The 21,599-nt window shown below is 29.2% G+C and overlaps 2 protein-coding genes across 2 annotated transcripts; both read left to right on the top strand.

Moving 5' to 3' along the window:
- Positions 1-4,656: 4,656 nt before the first annotated feature.
- LOC101210356 (protein BIG GRAIN 1-like B) lies at positions 4,657-6,387 on the top strand. Its single transcript, XM_004141111.3, has one exon. The coding sequence runs from the start codon at positions 5,005-5,007 to the stop codon at positions 6,130-6,132; it is 1,128 nt and encodes a 375-aa protein (XP_004141159.1). The 5' UTR covers positions 4,657-5,004; the 3' UTR covers positions 6,133-6,387.
- Positions 6,388-19,295: 12,908 nt separating this feature from the next.
- LOC101203002 (putative pentatricopeptide repeat-containing protein At5g37570) lies at positions 19,296-21,584 on the top strand. The gene is made up of 2 exons (XM_004141164.3): positions 19,296-20,588; positions 20,761-21,584. The coding sequence occupies exons 1-2, from the start codon at positions 19,559-19,561 to the stop codon at positions 21,405-21,407; spliced, it is 1,677 nt and encodes a 558-aa protein (XP_004141212.2). The 5' UTR covers positions 19,296-19,558; the 3' UTR covers positions 21,408-21,584.
- The last annotated feature ends 15 nt before the right edge of the window (positions 21,585-21,599 follow it).

The raw sequence follows: 21,599 nt of genomic DNA, 5'->3' as shown, positions 1-21,599 counted from the left end.
ATTAGTGAATTCCATTTTGTGTAGCTATAATTTAAGCTCTCCACTCAATCTTGTCTCCAAAGTTGTAGGCTTCTTAAGTTGGCTTCTTGAGCCACTCTCACTCACACAAATCAAAGGATGATTCCTTATGAGTAGTTCACAACTCGCTTGCTCGGAGTTGAGATCTACATATGATATCATCGTTTGAAGTAATAATCCATTCAATCAAATAATATTACAAAACAATCTTCATACAATCTCATTGTATAGATATCTCCCACTTACAAGTGAGTACGCATATGAACAATTTTATTTGGATCAAATCTTTTGTAATGATTACAAAACAAGATTAGATCTTTTAGGTTTATTACTTGACAGAAAGTAACTATAATTCTTTCAATTCAACTAAGTATAAACATTATTACCACTAAAAACAAAAATGAGGATGTATTTGGTAAAAAGTTGATGTTATAAAAGTCTAAATCTTGAAACATAGAGAACAAATTAATAAAATTCAAATTTGAAGGGTGAAGTTGTAACACATTTAAAACTTAGAAATCAAATGGAAACTAAACACAAAACTTAAAATCTAAAAAAGTGTAACGCTTTGAAATATAGAAAACCTCCAAATAGAAACTAGACTTAATACGTACCTTTGAACTAAAACATGCATATCAACAATAAAAACAATATTACTTTTAAAGATTTACCAAAATGTAGGACACAGATTTAAACTAAACATTTTAAATATAGAGTCCAAAATAAAATAAAAAATTGAAGTACAGAATGAAGAGGTTATTTTAACATAAAGTTTTAGGAGGTGTCTAAAATTTGTAGAAAATAGCATGGCATGCAATGTGTATATTGGGTAGCTATTTGTGTCCATGATTTTGGGCAAAGTATTCACAAGGGATAAGTTATTATGGGTACATTATTCTTCATTGAATAAGAGAACATTGTTGGTTTCCACATAAGAGAGAGTTAGACCGTTGCATGGCATCAACGGCCACAATTTCCCTCATGATTTCCACTTACTACAAAAGCTCTCATATTTAACTTCTCTCTCTTTTTCTCTCTTAAAATTAAAATAATAATAATAAAAAAAACCCTTTTTCTTTCTCTATCTAAATCACCTTTTTCTATTCCCCCACTTCCTTTACACATTTTCATGCATGTTTCTGTATGTACATACATTATTATTATTACAAATAATATAATGCTTCCATGCATCTATATGTATATGCATATACTGTCTATATCATATATCTAGCAAGGGTATATCATTATTAATACATTGAAAATAATGGAATGTTGGAGCCTCCACTTATGAAAGACTTAGTTCTTTTTTTTTTGTCGTATATACAGTAATGACTCGATTCATAGAGATTAGTTGAATATGTAATGTTTTGAATAATTTTGGTTGTGTGTGAATCTCTCATTTTCTAGAAAATACAGAAAAATTTTAATTTACCCTAATCAAGTGAGCTTAAACCCTTAAAAGTTAGTGATAATAAATATTGTAGACAAAAAGTGGATCATAATTAAATAATCCCCCCTCGCCCCCCCTAAAAAAAAAAAAAAGAAAATTAAAGCTATGTCTTAAGTAGGTAAAAAAAAATGGCTCCAACAATCACACACAAATCAACTACCTAATGATTAAGCCAAGTTTGAAAAATTGATATTTGTTAAAGCTATATGTAAATGTGTTAATCCACCACTAATTGAAGGCTTAATTGATAATAATTATGATGTTAATTATGATACAAACAGCAAAAAGTTGTGGGAAAAAGGAAAAACACACTACTTTAACCCAAGTTTAATTCGGTCATTTCATTAGGTAAAATCAGTGTTCATCATTCATTTTTTTAACCTATTTCAAACTTTTCATCCATAATTGTATGTGCACACAACATCTATATATATGGATTATACAATCCAAATTATCTAATTTAGATTAACTCATATACAAAATAAAATAAAGTATGATGTATGAATATTGACTCAACTTATGTGAAAGGTAAAATCGTGATGACATATATATTGAGTTTGATGCATGTCGATGGAAGAGGATTGTGTACAAATAAGAACTATAGGATAATCTATTTTTTTTAAAGTTATATTTAACAATACGTGAAAGTGTGTATTAACATTGTCTACAACGTATACCTATAACTAAAATTTCATTAAAAAAATATCAAATATCAAAATAGAAAATATCTATAATATAATGTTCGACTTTCAAACAAACATTAATTATATATATGTATATATATATTAGAAATTTATGTTAGATTGGTTAAAGCTAGAATTATAAAAGTATAAACTCCAGACTCACTCCAATCCAAAAAAATCATAACAAATTTATTTCGACCCAAAGGTAAATTTAAAACCAACTCTATCCATTCATCATAGAGTGGTTGAAATTAATTATTTAGATCAGCGAGTATCTTCTAATCATGAAAACAAATTTTCAAAGGTACATATTAAAGAAAAAGGAGGAATATTTTAATGTTAGGATTTTGAAAGGATAGATCACAAAGTGTTAGAAAAAACAATAAAAATGAAAAATATTATCAAATGATTTAAATGCACACCCACAAGGCCACATACTTTATTTTACACACATATATATAAATTTTATTTTAGAATTTGCATTTTTCAACTATGATAGGACCCATTTTCAAAGTAAAGTATATCGTAAATTTTGAATTCATTTTATTTTAGAATTTTCATTTTCCAACTACGATAGGACCCATTTTTCAACTTAAATTTTCATTTCAGATTTTATATATAAGAAAATAGACATTCATAATATCTATTTATGTCACCTAAATTCATTTTGTTATATTTGAAAACAACTATAAACAAATATGGTATGCATTTAACGTAATATTAATAAAAAAATATTAAAAAGAATTAAGAAAATGTCATGTTAGTACTGACAATCTGGCTCTCTTTCAAGCTTGAATCCAGTTGAAGTACAACATAGCCCTAGATAACCTTTTCTATTAAATGATTTTGATTCAAATTCAACTCACTTATATTATTATGTAACTCTAGTAGTTGTAAAATATTAAATATAACCTAAATGATTATCTTACTAATGGAAAAAGAAATTATATAATATAAAATTGTAAGATACTAGAAGCAATAAATTTAAATTTAAAATAACATGTATACATGTATATGTGAAATTTGAACTTTAAAATTATAAAATGTTTAAATAAACATATGTATATAAAAAATAATAAAATAAATATAACTAAAAAGAAAAGAAATTCTAAAATTAGATCTAAAATTTTAAAATCAAATATTCCATTTATCTAAATAATGAAAATTTAAAATTCGAAATTAAATAAATCTATAATTATGAAAATTTAAAGAGAAGAAAAAAACAATAAAAACAAATAAAAAATATTAAACATATATATATATATATATATTATATATATATATATATATATATATATATATATATATATATATATATATATATATATATGAAAGATTAATAAAGAAAGGGGGAAACAAAATTAAGAAATATTAAACATTTAAATATGAAAATTAATCAAGTAAAAATAATAAATTAAGAAATACTAAATATATAATTATGAAAAATTAATAAAGGAAGAAAAAAAATATAAAAAAGTTTAGAAATATAAAAAAGAGAATGTCATTTAACTAAATTCTTCATTTATATTTGGTTAATTGTAAATTTAGTGCAACGAAAATTAATACACAATCTCCATGGTTAATTAGAATTGAGTTTTTTTTTTTTTTTTTTAAATATAGTATCAAATTTTAGAGACTATATTTATAATCTTAACCTATAATCGTAAATTTGTATATAATTTAGACGAAAAAAATTCAAATTCGTAAGTATTCAGTTACAGATTTGAAGACATATATTGACAAATTAAGTTTTTCTAAAAAAAGTTTACTAAATTGTAACCAACTACGTATTTGAGGGTAAAAAAATTAGAGAAGAAAATCAATTTATAATCTAAACCTGTAAGTGGAATTACTTAAAATATCAAATTAATAATTGTTTTATTTAAAAACTCTCATAAATGAATAAACAGTAATTTTATTTCAAATTAATAAACCAACCGTTTTTTCATATCTGTATGAGCATTTTCCATTTTTTTAATTTTATTTTTCTATTTTTCTTCAACTTATTGATAACTACATGGAAAGTGTTTTTTTTTTTTCTTTCTTTTTTCTATATAATTTGAATAGTTTTTGAAGAAAGACTAAATTCATTTCACGTACATAACTTTGAGTTTATTTTAAATGAAAACAAGTAATACAGAACTATTATTAATTTAGTGATATAAATGAGTTTATTTTCATTTTCATTTTAAAATCACATTCATCCAATATTAGTACTTTTGGGGCCCTTTCCATGCATCACATCTATCTCTATCCATTTCATTCCTTCCTGGAAAGTCTAAGAATAACATTCTTTTTCAAAAAAAAAATAAATAAATAAATAAGAGTTTGCTAATCATAATTAAGTCTATTACTCCATTTTAGAAATTATAAATATAACACACTCATGTATTATAGATAGATTTATAATAGTTTAAAACATAATATGATAGTTATAATGAAATGTAAGTTCGTATTGTAATAAAAGGTTAGAAGGAGTGTAAGTTAGGAAGTGAGGTAAAGGTTAGGATTTTTATATTTTGGGGTTGCCTTTTAGTTATTAGAAATGATGGAAAATGAACAAAATAAATATGTACCCACAGAGCCTCCTATGGTACCTATATTTCTCTATATTTTAGGCAGTGAAAACGGCTGAGACATTACATTACAATTCCTTCTCATCCCATAACTCTGAAAGCAAAGCAAGGCAAGGCAATCATCTTCTTTTTCCTCTGTTTCTTCTCTTCCTCAGGCGTGGACTTCTTCATTCATTACCACATTACCACATTACCACACCCATCTTCAACACTAAATCCCTTCATTCTCCACTCTCTCTCTCCAAAATTCACTTACCTTTTCCCATCCAAACACCCTATGGATTTGTGGGATCACTCCCATCCACACCTTCTCCAACAACCTCGTCGTTCTCGCCGCGATAACCCTTCTTTCTCTTCCTCTCTTCTCGACGCCATTTACCGTTCCATTGACGAATCCAACTCCCAACCTGAAGAACACCTCATTTTCTATTCTCATAAAACCACTCTCACAACTAAACACAGCATCCTCCCCCGAACTGTTACACAGGACCCTGAATCTCTCAATTTCCGTATGATCGACAGCTGGATGGATAAGAAGCAACTCCGAAACATTCGTGATTTTACTCTTTCCAGTTCCAGTTCCTCCGAGTCCAGCTCTACTGCCGGTAGGAGGTTTTCCTCGTCCGAAACAGAGTTTCTGTCACGTCCACTTCACCGGCCGACGAAGCTGAAGCCGAAGCCCATCAAAACCAATACATGGGCTCAAACCGAGATTATTACTCCAAACCCAAAACATGAAAATGGGTTTGTTAAATCCAAATCTAAAGCGTCGAAAATCTATCACGATTTGAAGAAAGTGAAACAGCCGATTTCACCCGGTGCCCGACTTGCCAGCTTTCTTAATTCTCTCTTCAATGGTGGAAGTCCAAAAACCAAGCAAAAGATATCAAGCTCTACTTGTTCCATCAACTCAACGAAATTCGATTACGACATGTCGAGAAAATCCAAATCTCAACAGGGTTCCACATCTACTTGTTCCTCCGCTTCTTCATTTTCAAGGTCTTGTTTGAGCAAAACGCCATCTTCAAGAGGGAATATTAAGAGATCGGTTCGGTTTTGCCCAGTGAGTGTGATTGTGGACGAGGATTGTCGGCCATGTGGGCATAAATTTTTGCACAAATCAGAGGAACCCATAATGAAGAAAGGTAATTTGAAAAAAAGTTACGGGAATTTGAAAAGAGACCAGAAAGTGAAAACAGAGGATATGATGAAGATGAATTACGAGGATGAAGAAGAAGATGATGATGAGGATGATGATGATGCTTTGAGTTGTTCAAGTTCTGATCTGTTTGAATTGGATAATCTTTCAGTCATTGGAATTGAAAGATACAGAGAAGAATTACCAGTTTATGAAACTACCCATTTCAAAACTAATTGTGCCATTGCTAAGGGATTGGTTTTGTAATTTTCCCAGCAAAATTAGGTTAACAAAATCTGGGGAAAAAGTTCTATCAGCTTTTCTTTCTTTCTTTTTAAATTTTAAGGAATTTTGGGGGCTTACATAAGAGAATAATTAGTTTCTCTTCTATTTTTGGGTTTTTCTTCTTCTTTCCATTAGATGTTACTATGAAAATTTAAAATTGTGGCACTTATTATTAGCTTGAAAGTGACTATTTTATTAGGTACAAAATATCTTAATTAATTAATTAATTTTCTTCTAGTGAAGTTTGAAATTCTTTTTCTAAGAAATGTAAATACGTGGAGAATAGGAGAGTGGAGGATTGTGAGAGTAGCATAAGTTAAATAAAACAAACATTTTATGAAAAAGAAAAGGATTATATGGTTCTAAATAGTTCCACTTTATTCGTAATCATTATTATGGATATTCATGCTTAAACTTGGAATCAAATTAAAGTTCAAGAAGTTGTTGTTACTGCACGAATTTCAATTTAATTTGTTTTAATAATAATAAAATTCAAACTATTATAACGTTTGTACTTGTGTTTTAAAATTTCAAAAAATAATATAATTTTTGTTCTTCCAATTATTAATGCCTACATCAATAGGTTTATTATGGATTTCAACCCTAACTTCTTTGCAATTCTCATCAAATTAGAAAGTTCAATGTTTCATATTACAATAAAAAAAAAAAAAGAAGAAGTTAAATTTTATATGTAATGGATTGAAAATTAAGCTAGAAATAGATAAGAAGGGAATTTTGGAAACTGAATTTATAACATAAGGTAGGATAGGTTAAATAAATGGATGAATAATTATAAAGTTGAAGAGAGGAAGAAGAGGAAGATGAAAATGGGAGAGAATAAAAGCGAAGGGCAGATTTTCTAAGTCAATCAAGTGGTTTAGAGAGAGAGAGAAAGGGTTCCTTTTGCTTTCTCTCCCATTTGAGTTGTTGGTGGGTTATTTATTTTGAGTGGGGGCCTGCCTTGCTTCAACATAACACCAATTCCTCTATTGTCAAAAAGTTGGTAATTTTGATTTTCATCTTTGGCTTTTTAAGGGCCTTTAAGTTTTCTCTCTTAATTAATATTCACAACATTCTCTCTTTCTTTTCTTTTCTCTTTAACATCATTTTGGTTAAAGTTATCACCTGAACAACTTCCTGTTTTCTGTTTCATTTTCTGCCTCAATTTCTTTTGCTTTTAACCACACACCCCCACCCCCTCTCTACTTTATGTAAAACAACAAATACACATTACACCCTGTGCTCTCCATGTTTTTACTCCTTCACCAATATAATAGTGGTATTACTATTTGTTGTAGCCTTTACTATTTGCTTCAATATTTTAAAGCAATAGTCATGCATCTCAAACTAAATATATACCAATCCAACACACCTCCAAATAGTTTGAAATTAAAGTGTAAACCATAATAATAATGGATGTCATCATAAATGGAATGTTCTACAGGGAGAGTGTTTATATATATATATATATATGTATCTTTATATATGAGAAGAAGAAAAAGAAATGAAAGGGATACAATTACTGTACTGTCCCTATAATGGCTAAGTGGGTTCTAAATGTGATATATCATCTCTCTATATTACTATTACCATTCATATGGAGGGACACACACACACCCATTAACTTTATTGGGATCCTCCAACCATTTCTTTTTTCTTTTAAATTTATTGCTATGGTCAATGTTTAATTTTTATGGTTATTTATCCCTTCACTTTTAAAATTAATATATATATATATATTTTTTAAGAAGTGGTCTTTTAACCTTTTTGACTTTGTGTCAAATATAGTTATATTCAATTTCTTCAGTACACTAAATCTAATAAATTTTTAATCCCTTCAGCATTGCAATCAACATAAATTTTAATGAAATCAGTTTGAATTGATATATCCTTTTCCACTTACGCCCGCTGAAACTTAGATTTTGGTTATTCTTTCAATTTACACAACTTAGATTTTGGTTATTCTATATTTAGAATTTCTTTAAATTATTGCTATACAGTTAAATGGAAAGCATAATATTCCCTATCAATCTGAATTGAGTTTTCAAATATAGTTTTATTATAAAAATGGTAAAATTATCCTTTCTCAAAACCTAATTAATCTTTTCAAGATCATACTTTATCAAATATTAGTTTCTAAGAAAATGATAACATTTCATGTGGTGATTCTATTGACAAAAGTATTGTTATTTTTTGTATTTGTGAGTTGTTCAAATATACATCTCAACTAATTTTTCTAAAACAATTTATTTGATCTAACATTTATTTGAGTGTCCAAACAAAAGAAAATTAGTTTATATAATATTAAATTCTACTCAATTTGTGGGCAATCAAATGTTAAGATCCAAGTGTGTATTTCAATTTTTGACAATGACAAACACAATATACTGCTAGTTAAAAATATTATATACTAAAATGACTATCAACTTCAAAAAGGAAAAAAAAGAAGAAAAAAAACTCTCAAAAACACTTTGGCCAGACATTTCAAAAAGTGTGTTTTAGTTGGACAATAGCAAGCTAGAGATAAAATAATACTAATTTGATCAAGGTTTATTTTCTCATTGAATATGTACCATTTTTAAAGCCTCTAAAATTTTTTAATTAATCAGTTAAACTGTTTAGTTCAACTGACATTTTCAATATATGCCGTCTGAAAATCAAAGAGTTTATATGTTAAGTAATCGTGGATCTCTAATTAATAAAAGTAGGCTATTTAAATTGAAAAGTACAGTAGGAGTACTATTTTAATAATGACAATAATAACACTAAGAGTTGCCAACACATTACAAATCATAATTTAATCACATACATTTTATATAGTAATTGAAACTAGAAAGAAAAGAAATAGACATAAATGGAAAGGAGAGAGGGGGGATTTGGGACCCTAAAATGATGATGGCATTTTGATATGCAAACTAAGTAAAGTTAATTAATTAATTAATTGTTGTTAACAACTAAATTAAGGGGGGGAAATGGGAAAGGGTTTTGGAAAGCAACCTTAGGTTAGGGTGTGGGAAAAGGAAAAGGCTACATAAACCTATTAGTCAAAAGTAGAACAAATAGGCTTTCAAATGCCCTAAACCCTATAGCTAATGCCAGTGGGGAGGGTGAGAGAGTGGCTTTCTTAATTATCTAATTATATCTTTCGTTTTACTTTAATCTCTCTAATTAATTAGTATCCACACTCTTTTCTCTTTTTCCTACTTCAAATCATATGTTTAACCTAATTATTACAATATTTTATATCAAATCATTTCTAGGGAACCCTAATTAATTTAACAAACCTGCCCTTCTTTTATTTAACAATTAATTATTAACCTTCATCTACATCAATTATCTACTCCGATCATTGAAATAATATTATTCATACACGATGATTAATATTAGAAGAAGAGAGAGACAATGTTAAGAAAGAAATATTTTGTTAAAGGTTGAAAGGTTGTTGTTGTTGTTGTTGTTTGAAGAAGATATATTCTATTGTAGGGATTATAATTACTGTATATTTAGGTTCCTACTTTTACGAAGCCTTTCAACTTTTTTACCATTTTTTACTCATTTGGTTTTCCACTCTTAGGGTAATAGGGTTTAGGTATCTTCCAAATAAATAGGCAAAAAGGGAGAGATTTAATATTATTATATCTTAAAAGGGGGGGATGGTGACTTTTTGATAAGTAACATAGCAATAGTGAAAGATGAGACAATTTAATTATCATTATATGATTTTATAGAAGATTAAATTAGTAACTTTTTTGTTGTTGTTATTATTCATTAGGGATTCTTAAAAGAAAATTTGACACCATAGAGGATTCATTCAATCCAACATGAAGCATAGGGGTTGGATATAATTGGGATAATTAAAGAAATGCTCTTGATTTTGAATTTAGAGATCATGGTGTGCTTTAAATATATTCTAGTTGTTTAGTTTAAATAATAAGTCCATCATTTTGAAAAATAAAATAAAATGCTGAAGTGTGTATTTTAAATAATCTAGGGTTAACCTTAAGTTTAATTAAAAACAAGAAATCACCAACTATTAGTTGGGTATAAGAAGATATACACTTGATTTATTTCTCAATTTAACTAATGTTACAATATTACTTTTAACCTCTCAAATTTGGACTAGATTGTATTATTGGGTGAATTTTAAAACTAAATAATTCAACAATTCAACAATTCAACAAATTTTTTTTTTTACTCCTAATTAAGGTTTGCATTAAATAATTATTGATGGAAAGTTGAATGCTATTTAATTTGTTTTCTTATTAATTAATTTTTGTTTTAATCATATCCTCTTTCCTTTTCCATCATTCTTCCATCCCTTTCCGTTATCAATAATTTATTTTAAAAGAGAGAAAGAAGAAAGAAGAGGGAGAGAATTTTTTAAAAACATTTCTTTTTTCTTTCTTTTTTTTTTTTTTTTTAAATTGTTATTAAGAATTAACTAAAAAATGACAAAGAAATCAAAATGGTATAGTAGTTTTAACTTGAGAGTAAAATTGTTAAAAGTAAAAATCTCGTACTTTTATTTATTAGAGCAGAGTAGAAAAATTTAAAGTCCAACTTTTAGAAAAGATGTAATAAATGTTTTTGACTGTTTGATATGATGATAGTGTTATAAATGGGTATGAGGCAAAATAAGTGTAGCTTACCCTAAACTTATGTCAAATCGTTGACAAATGTTGAAAATCATGACCATAATTTCACTTAATTATCTATTATTTCTTGCTTTGACTTTATAATCCAAATTTAATCATCTTTATTCTTAATTATTATTGTTATCATTATTATTATTATTATTTGGGTTTTGATGATCATTATATTCATAGCTACAAGTTAAAGATTGAACAGAGATGCATGGTGGGCAAAAGGCAACAGATTATTATTTTAATTAATACAAAAAGGTAGTTTTATAATTGGGTTTGGTGAGGCTATCTTTCCTATAATATGCTTCACACATGTTCATTAATTATTAATTATTATTGCTTTCAGTACTTTTTTAAAAAAAAATTCCATTTAATTATGACACATTTCCTCTGTCCCCCTAAAATTTAAGTAAAATTTCCAACATTAACTATCATTTTGTTATGAGTTAAATCAAAAATATATATTTTTTTTTGGTTAATTTATAAAGGAAATAAGGAAATTGCAAGATGTAGACAAAGAGAGAGTTATTTAGTAAAGAGTTGTGTGTTGACAAATTTAACTGAAAAAGATGGACTAAATATATTATATGGCCCTTTAAATTTATTGAAAAAGACAGAGACTAAATATATGATTATATGGTCCATAAAGTACTATACAATATTTTTCATATGTTTTTCATTAGTTTTTCAATTGCATTTTTACTTTAATATAGGAAACCCTTTCAAATTCACATCACCCATTATCGACCCAATAAATTAAATAGGTTAAAAGGTGAATATGATCGTCTTGAAATAGTAAAAAGTTAGAATTTAATTATTTATATTATAATATAGGGCTTACTTGAAAAAATGATAAAAAAAATAAGTTATAATAATTAAGACTATATCACACCTACATTACTATTTACAAAAATAGCAAAAACAAAACCCAATCGAATTTTATTATTTTTACTATATTTGTAAAATCACAAACATCAAAATCATTTTTGCAAAATATAAAAACTAATTTGTCGTCCAATATAATTTTTTTAATAATTATTTTACTTCTCACACCTAAATAAGATCCTCATAAATAGTCTTATGGTAAATAATAATGAATAATTAAACTCTAATTCTTAAAACTATTTTAGGGTAGGTCTAAACTCTAACTTTTCTTCAAACTATATAAACTCAATTTGAAGTTTAACTAAATAAATACTATGTGCTCTATTTTTCGTAGTTAATCAACGTATGAAAAATTAAAGAGATTCACACCTTTTTGTTGGAGTTGTTTATATGACTAAATCAATTTAACGATGTTCAAATTGCCAAAAATACTATGGGTGATTGATCTTCAGCTTTAAGTGAGTCAAGTGGGCTATTATATTCCACTTCATGTTGGGATTACAATTATGATAGTTTATATTTCTAAACACTATAAACCCTACACTAAATTATAGTATATCATTATTTGAAATTTCTATTTGTAACGATTCTAAACCTAGAATAATTTGTAGTCCAAACACAACTATTTGTAATTAGTATAGAGACCGTTAATAACTGTGTGAAATGGAATTGAAATAGTAGCATGTAAATGAGCAATGAAAGGTGATAGGTGATGTCATATAATAGAATAAATCCTCACCTAATATATGCTTGAAAACAAAAGAAATATTTCAACTCAATTATAATGGAAGAGATAGAGGGGAAGGTGGGGGGGCCTGTTTAAGGTCAAGCTAGGAAGCTTCCCCATTAGAAGAAGAAAGAAGAAAGAAGAAAGAAGAAAGTAGGGGGTGTTGGGTACAAACTCCATTAAAGGGGGTTTCATTGATAGAGAGAATTATTATTATTATTTATAGAACAAATCCTTTGCTTGGCATGTTATGTTACTCACCAACCATGCACAAGTAACACTATATCCAACATTATCCTATGCTTATGTTTTTCATACAAGTTCTATGTAGGGACCTCTCTCTAAATTAGGGTTTTCAATCATCTTCATTTTTTGCCATCTATATATATATATATACCATAAAAAAGAATGGCCCCTTTAATTATTGTTATTTGCATTCCCACCTTCTTTAATTTTCCTATGCTTCTTGCCTATTTCTAAACCTACATTAAGAGGGTCCCTTCCATTTTCATTCCCAATAATGATCCTCAAGTGATTTTTAACAAAGGATATGTGAAATTCAGATTCCTAAAAGTTTTAACATTGGATGCCCCCTCTAATATTATATGAATATATTGTTTGGGTTTTTTATATTTGAGTTTTTCCCCCCATGGTTTTATGATTTAATTTTCTTTTTCCACAATACGTGTGGGCGCATCATAATTCTTTCTTGTCCTTTTTATATAAAGTTCAAATTAATGATGATATATGTATATTCATATCTAGAGGTTTTAACTTGATGGAGAAAAATTTCAAGAACAACCTTCCAACTCTCCATTTTGAACAAAAGTCCATCCTTATGTACCTTTGCTTTTCGTTTCAATTACTTTTATATGTGTGTAAATATATGATAATATATGTAAATATATACCTTTGCAATATAGCGAAATTTTTAATACATACCAGAGATAGTTTTATTTTATATTTGATCATATTATTATTAGGAGTAATTAAATAAAAAGTTTATGTAACAACCATATTTTTTTATTAAAAGGTTTGGAAATTATATATTGTAAGCTCAAAATGAAACAAAATAGTTTTAAAATAGGATGTTACATAAAACAAAATTAAAAAAAGAAACTGTATTTGGAGTATATGATATACAGCTTATTTGATTTGTCATATTTGGGTGACTATTTCATTGAATGACTGATGAAATAGTTTCATTTGAATAGACCATTTCTTACTTTAATAAATAAACTTGTCTCTTAAAAACATGTTGAATAGTACTATTTAACAACTCTAAAACATCCCAATAAATTTTTGAACTACCACATTTTTAAATACTCTTTTTTTTTTAAAAAAAAAGTTCTTCCTCATACGAGATGAAAATAACTGAGTAATAATGATAATAACCTCACTTTCAACAACTTCAACTATATCATATCAAACTGTGCACTCATGCATGCAAATTTTCTTACCTAAAGTTATCAAATCCCTAGCTAGTTCACAAAGTTTCCAACAACTTCCATTCATGTTCATAAAGCATGTTTTCCTAAGTTAAATACAATTACATTAATAACTCATTTAATTAATTGATCAGTTTGTAATATAGACTAAACTTTAGTTATAACAAATATTTAAAGTAAAGGAACAAAAGCTAATAAAAATTTGAATAATCTATGAATTATTGGAGAAAACATTTGTAGTGGATGATGAAGAAAAGTGGCATACATCTCATTTATTTTCTTTAGTTGCATGACATGTGAAAATAATATTAGAAGAAAATTAAAAGGTGAATGGAATTTGGTTAGTGTAGTTGAGTGAGAGAGACAATACGAAATAAGTGTTCTTTAATGGAAACATCTCAAAACATTTTGATACATATACCATGCACATGAAGATAAGAATGCCTTCCACCATCACCATATAAACTTAGTGATAATTAACAACGTATATTATTTTATTTTTTTTCGGTTCAAACATCATTATTATATTAATGCCTCAATTAACACCATACTCAAAACATTTACTCAACCAGATGTACATGTTTACACATAATATATCACAATTCATAATTCAAATTAAACTATGTATAAAGTGAATGTTAAAGGTTTGTTATATTTTCAAACTTGATAAAACAATTGGAATATTAGATATTGAAATACAATAATAATTAAATGAAAATAAAGTATGCAAAAGAATTGATGGGTTGAAAGTTAAATTCACTTACAATATGAGACGCTTTAGGTTTACACAAAAGAAAGAAAGAAAAAAAAAAGGTTAGCTAAACTTCCATTTGAAGTAAAGGGAGAAAATTCAATCTTACACTATCATCAACTCTCTTATTAAAATCCACTTTGTATGAAGATCGTAAATGTTTTAATATTGTAATTAGGTCAACTATATATGCTTTAACAATTTATTATTATTATTTTTATGAAGAAATGAACAATGAACTAGCAATAGATGATAAATTTAAGTTGTATTAAAAAAAAGATATTTTGACCAAACAATGAATATATGGTTTGTATGATGTATTAAATATTTAGAAGAGAGATGATGGTGTGGTTGGTAATAGAAAAAGATTAGAAAAAGGGTGATTGAAACTTAGTGGGCTCGAGTGGCCCACAAAAACACCGGGAAGGGGAAGGATTTGGATTTGGATTTGGAGGGGCAGCCCATTAGTGAGTTTCCACCATTGCACGTGATGGGCTGGGCCCATATAATTGCCACAACTGTCGCGCATCCACACGTGTGCCCACTCGTTCTCCGTAACATCCGCCAAGTGGATCATTCTCATATTATTATAAACATTCATTATTATCCTTTTCATATTCCCTCCCCCCTCCCCCTTTGTTTTTCAAATAATTATTTTTTTTATTTTACGTTAGCTTTCATCAACTTGTTCAAACTCATATTGGAAACATTCATCTAGTAAAAGTTGACTCAATTTAATTAATTACTTTTTGAGTAGAACATGAGAAGAGGTATTAAAGGCTTAAAGATTTCAAAGAAGAGTGAATAAGTTATTATGTAGGTGTTGAGTTGTGTATGTGTTCACAAGTTGTAGTTATATTGAAAATATGAAATAACGTATTAGAGATAGGGTTTTGTAGTTCATTATTATTTGTTAATGTAAGAAGAAGATAGGGAGATTATAAAAAAAGTGGAGGGTTGGTTTTGAGGTCAAAAAAGATGAATGAATGAATAAAGAAAAAAATGTGTTATTGGGAGAATCTCACACATGACAACATGAGAAGACCTTAAAAACAGCTTTGTTGATACCAAATTAAGAAAATGTATGGGAGAATGGTAAAAAGAAAACAATTGATATGCAGCTTTACAAAAAGAAAATGATTGAGAAAAAGAGAGAAAAATATGTGAATCAAAGTCATGGAGCATCTCCACTTGTTTACAAAAACATCAATTAAAGCATTTTTTGCTCGGAGTTTATACATTTCCACACTCTAAAATCTTTAGTAGCAAATCAATATAATCCAAATTCAAAATTCGACTAAAACACAATTTTGCAAGTATTTATAAATACTATTAAAATATGTAGATGTAATGCTACAAATATTATCATTAGTGTTCATCACTAGGTGACTATCATGTGTCAAGCAAACATAGCCTCTTAGTGGCCATGTAATCCACCTCCTACTTGTCAAGTTGTCTATAAATAGAGAGCTTTCGTGGATTTGTAAATACACGTCAAGATTGGATGCGTTTCCAAATCAGTGGGAGATAGTGGAGAAATTTGAGACTTGGTTTTCTAAATTATTTTCTTATTTTCTAAATTTCTTATTTCTTATTTCTTTATATATTTTATTGTTTAAATATTATATTTTTTCGATTTTTGTATTCTAGTTATGCTTCATTTTTACAATGCGTTATCAACACGAAGCTCCGGTCGCCTCCTTCGTCAAAGGTAGGTTCTAACGGTATGTCGATTTTTTCCTACTTGTTATAATAAATATTATTTTGCATATTTAATATATTTTAAATTTCTAATATAATTATAATCTTTTATGATAACATTACCATGAAAAATCTTACGAAATAATTTACAGCTCTTCACAATAATAGTAACAATTATTTGTCATGGAATTTTTATGCTGAAATGCATGCATCTAGACACAATGAATCTCGAACATACAATTAAAGAATGAAATGCATTGACCAGGCAAGAGAAAGCGAAAGTTATGATTTTCCGTTGTCATCACATTAATGAGGATTTAAAATCAGTATATTTAACAGTAAAAGATTCTCATACGTTGTGGAATAAATTGAAAAAAATGTATGATCATTTAAAATTAATTCATCTTCCTTAAGCTCATTATGATTGGATACATTTGAGGCTACAAGATTTTAAATCAAGAGAGGTTTTACAAAATATTATGAACTCATCTCATGTCTTCTTGTTGTCAAACAAAATAACAAGTCAATGATGAAAAATCACGAATCCCAACCAACTAGAACAACACCATTTCTTAAAGCGAGTTTTGTGAATTTTAATCGCGGACAAGATCATGGCCATGGTCGAGGAAGAGATCGTGGAAGAGGAAGAAATAATTATCATTTTCGTGGTGGTCCTTCTTATAATCCAAATTTTAAAAGAACCACAAGGACCAATGATCATAAAGGGAAAGCTCCACAAAAATCAAAAAGCGATGAAGAAATATGCTACCGATACGAAATGACTAGACATTAGTCATGTGTTTCCCATACATATATCAAAACACTTAGTTGGCCTATATGAAGCTTCCTTAGAGAAGAAAAAAAGGGAGAAAAAAAAAAACGTAGAAGCCAATTGTGCCTATTAAGATGATATATTCGATTTATTCAATATGTCTAATTTGGATGTGGGAGATTTTTCGAAACTCCTAAAGAGAAATGACTAGTTGCACAAGGTTTTTCACAAAGACCCAAAATTGATTATGAGGAGACATATTCTCCGAAGGTGGATGCTATCACATTAAAATTTTTAATTGGCCTTACTGTGTATGGAAATCTGGACATTCATCGTATGAATATAGTCACAACATATTTATATGGATCTCTTGATAATAGTATTTATATGAAAGTTCCATAATGATTTAAGCTACCTAAAACATATAAATCAAGTTCTCATGAACTATGTTCAATAAAGTTACAAAGATCATTAACTATATGGATTGAAACAATCAGAGTGAATGTGGTACAATTGCTTAAATGAATATTTGTTAAAAGAAGAATATCAAAATAATCTAATATGTTCATGCGATTTTATAAAGAAATCAGAGTCAGGATTTGCTATGATAACTGTATAAGTTGATTTAAGATACTTGAAACATATAAATCAAGTTCTTAGAAACAATGTTCAATAAAGTTACAGAGGTCATTAATTATATGGATTGAAACAATCAGAGTGAATGTGGTACAATCGCCTGAGTGAATATTTATTAGAAGAAGAATATCAAAATAATCCAATATGTCTATGCGTTTTTATAAAGAAATCACAGTAAGAATTTGCTATGATAACTGTATATGTTGATGATTTAAATATAATTGGAACTTCTGAGGAGCTTTCAAATAAAATAGAATATCTTAAGAAAGAATTTGAGATGAAAGATCTCAAAAAAAAAAAAAAAATCTTGCTCTGGTTTGTAAATTGAACATCTAGCAGATGAGGTATTTGTTCATCAATCAACTTATACATAAAAGATTTTGAAAAGATCTTATATGGATAAAAACACATCCATTGAACATCCCAATGCAAGTTCGTTCACTAGATGTGAAGAAAGATATATTTCAACCTCTAGATGATAATAAAGAACTCATTAGTCTAGAAGTACCATATCTTAGTGCAATTGGTGCACTTATGTATCTCGCTAATAATATAAGACCAGATATTGTTTTTTTTATTAAATTTATTAGTTAGATATAGTTTTTCTCTAACAAAAAAGACATTGAAATGAAATTAAACATTTACTTCGATACCTCCAAGGAACAATTGATAAGATATTATTTTATTCAAAGAAATAATATTCTAATCTAGTTGGTTTTACGGATTCTGGATACAAACAAAACTAGATCTCCAATAAGTTATCTATTCACATGTGGAGGAGGTGTTATATGTTCGTAATTAGTGAAGCAAACCATAACAACCACCTCCTCAAATCATATCAAAATTCTTGCAATTCATGAGATTAGTCAAGAATTTATATGATTAAAATCAATGTTCAACACATTCAGGACTTCCTCAACAACATCATAAGAAGACAACACTGCATGTATAGCTTAAATAAAATGAGATTATATTAAAAGTGATAAAATAAAGCACATCTCACCGAAACTTTTTCATACTCATGATCTTGAAGAAAATGACATCACATTACAACAAATTTATTCAAAAGATAAACCTAGAAAACTTATTTACAAAATCAATACCTATCGCAATCTTTAAAAAATTGGTACATACCATTTAATGATGTGTCCATGAGGTGAAGTAAATTTCATTTATATATACTCTTTTTCTTTCATTAGGATTTTTTCCTAGGAAGGTTTTAACGAAACATATTTCATATATGTAATGAGCATCTAAGGGGAGTATTATAAATACTATTAAACTATATATATGTCCACTAGTGATCATGTAATCCACCTCTTACTTGCCAAGTTGTCTGTACATAAAGAGTTTTGGATGAGTTTCGAAATTAATGTGAGATAGTGGAGGAATTTGAGATTTGATTTTTCTTAATTATTTTCTAAATTTCTTATTTCTTTATCTCTTTATATATTATATTTTATTACTTAAATATTATATTTTCTTGTTTCCGTATTCGGGTCAAGTTGTTTGTTTGTTTGACATCTACCTATTTATAGCAGCTTTCATTAATTAAAAAAAAAAAAGGTTAATGTAATGGTTAATTGATTTACACTAAATTTTAATATGTGAATATGGTATTTGTGAATTAGTACGAGTGTGCAATATCCTTTGTCTTGAAATAGAGATCGTTCAACTGCTCAACCCCTAAATTAAGAATACTTACATGGTTGATTTTGGTATGATGCTGATCCTTATTTTCTTGGAGATTAGACTGAGATCAGCATCCATGACTCTCAATCGTATCCCCTAATTCCTAAATGAATAACATCTCAACAAGAGTCCTTTGTGAGCTTCTTCTATGAGATGCGCCCCAACCTTCATCCCCCACTCCCAAACCTCACCTGCTGTCACATTAATTCATCCACCCTCAACCAATGCATCACCTTTACCCAAAGTGTCATTGAACTTAAACAAATTCACTGCCTTCTCATCAAATCCCAACATCTCCGTCCTCTCTTCCCCAACTTACTCACCCGCCTGCTTTCCTTTCCATCTGACAATCACTTCTACGCACGCCACCTGTTCGACCAAATACCCAACTCTACTAATCACTTCACTTGGAACTCTCTCATTCGCTATTATGTTCACCATTACCATTTCCCCCAATCCATGTCCTTGTATGCCAGAATGCAGAAGGCAGGCATTCTGGAATCCGAATTCACCTTCTCATCGGTGCTCTCAGCCTCCGCTCGTATGCCTGCGCTATATTTAGGAAGACAAGTTCACGCAAGGGTGATTCAGTTGGGTTTCTTAAGTAACAAGATCGTGCTAACTTCGCTGATGGATATGTATGCTAAATGTGGATTCATATTGGATGCTGAGAGTCTGTTTTTTGCAATAGATGATAAGGATATTGTTGCTTGGACTTCTATGATTCGTGGATATTCTAAGCTGGGAATGATGGATGATGCACAAGACTTGTTTGATAAAATGGGGCAGCGGAATTCATTCTCTTGGACAACTATGGTGGCTGGGTATGCCAACTGGGGCAACATGAAAGCTGCAAAGCAGTTATATGATGCAATGCCAGAGAAAAATCCAGTTTCACAGCTTGCCATGATAGCAGGATATGGGAGGTGTGGTGATGTAGCAGAGGCCGAAAGGATCTTCGGTGAAATATTGGTACCAGATTCATCGTGTTGTGCCGCAATGGTAGCTTGTTATTCTCAAAATGGGTATGGAAAGGAGGCCATTGAAATGTACAAGCAAATGAAAGAAAAAAATTTGGGAACCAATGAGGTAGCACTTGTAGGAGCATTATCCGCTTGTGTTCAACTTGGGGATGTTGAGATGGCGAGCAAATTAATTGACCAGGTTGATGAAGGGTGCTGCGGTAAGTTCGGTACACTTATATTCAGAGTCAAAGGGTCCTATCCAAGCACACTAAATCTCTAAAGACGACTTAAGTTTAACTAATATGATAGGATATAGAATCAAGCAAGAGGAACGATTTAAAATCCAAATTCTAACACTTAGTTGGCTTTTCATACATGTTTCAATTGCAGATCGGACTCTATTTGTCTCCAATGCATTGATCCACAAGCATTCGAAGTTCGGTAATATTGAAAGGGCACAAGAAGAATTCAATAGAATGAAGGATAGAGATGTTGTAACTTATAGTACGTTGATCATAGCCCTGGCTGACCATGGAAAAGCCAAGGAAGCCTTGGATCTGTTCTCCAAGATGGAAGAAGAAGGCATAAAGCCAAATCAAATTTGTTTCATTGGCGTACTAAATGCATGTGCCCATGCAGGGTTGATTGAACAAGGATGCAAGTATTTTGAACTTATGAGGAAGGGTTTTGGCATTGAGCCACAGAAGGGGCATTATGCATGCATGGTTGATCTCCTTGGAAGAGCTGGTGAGGTTGAAATGGCATACAATGTTATTAAGGGAGCGAGGGAAATTGATGCTAAAACATGGGGGTCATTGCTAGGAGCTTGCAAGATCCATGGTAATTTGGAGGTGGGGGAGATTGCTGCTAAACATCTATTTGAAATGGAACCTGAGAATACCGGAAACTACGTACTTTTGGCGAATACATATGCTCAGATGAAGGAATGGAATGAAGCAGAAAAGGTTAGGAACGTGATGGTTGAAAGAGGAATCAAAAAATTTCCTGGGTATAGCTGGGTTTCAAGATCTTCATGAAATCTTCTCCTTAATTAATTAGGCGTTCTTAGTGTTTGTGCATATGAATATTTGGCAAATCAGAATTAGTGGAAAAACTATGTAATTAGAAAGCTCAATAGAAGGACCGATATATGTAATTTAATCTGATTGTAATTTATGCCAAAAGAACAAATGATTCTACTGATGGTTAGCTAATCCAAGCCTGCTCTT

This window comes from Cucumis sativus, chromosome 3 (assembly GCF_000004075.3).
Source record: "Cucumis sativus cultivar 9930 chromosome 3, Cucumber_9930_V3, whole genome shotgun sequence".
NCBI lineage: Eukaryota > Viridiplantae > Streptophyta > Magnoliopsida > Cucurbitales > Cucurbitaceae > Cucumis > Cucumis sativus.
This window is presented reverse-complemented; position numbering and strand designations above follow the sequence as displayed.

Bases quoted from the DNA above. Each gene is read 5' to 3' on its own strand.
- LOC101210356 (XM_004141111.3), top strand. From the start codon at position 5,005: ATGGATTTGTGGGATCACTCCCATCCACACCTTCTCCAACAACCTCGT.
- LOC101203002 (XM_004141164.3), top strand. From the start codon at position 19,559: ATGCGCCCCAACCTTCATCCCCCACTCCCAAACCTCACCTGCTGTCAC. The intron at 20,589-20,760 runs GTAAGTTCGGTA...TTTCAATTGCAG, and splicing joins GGTTGATGAAGGGTGCTGCG to ATCGGACTCTATTTGTCTCC.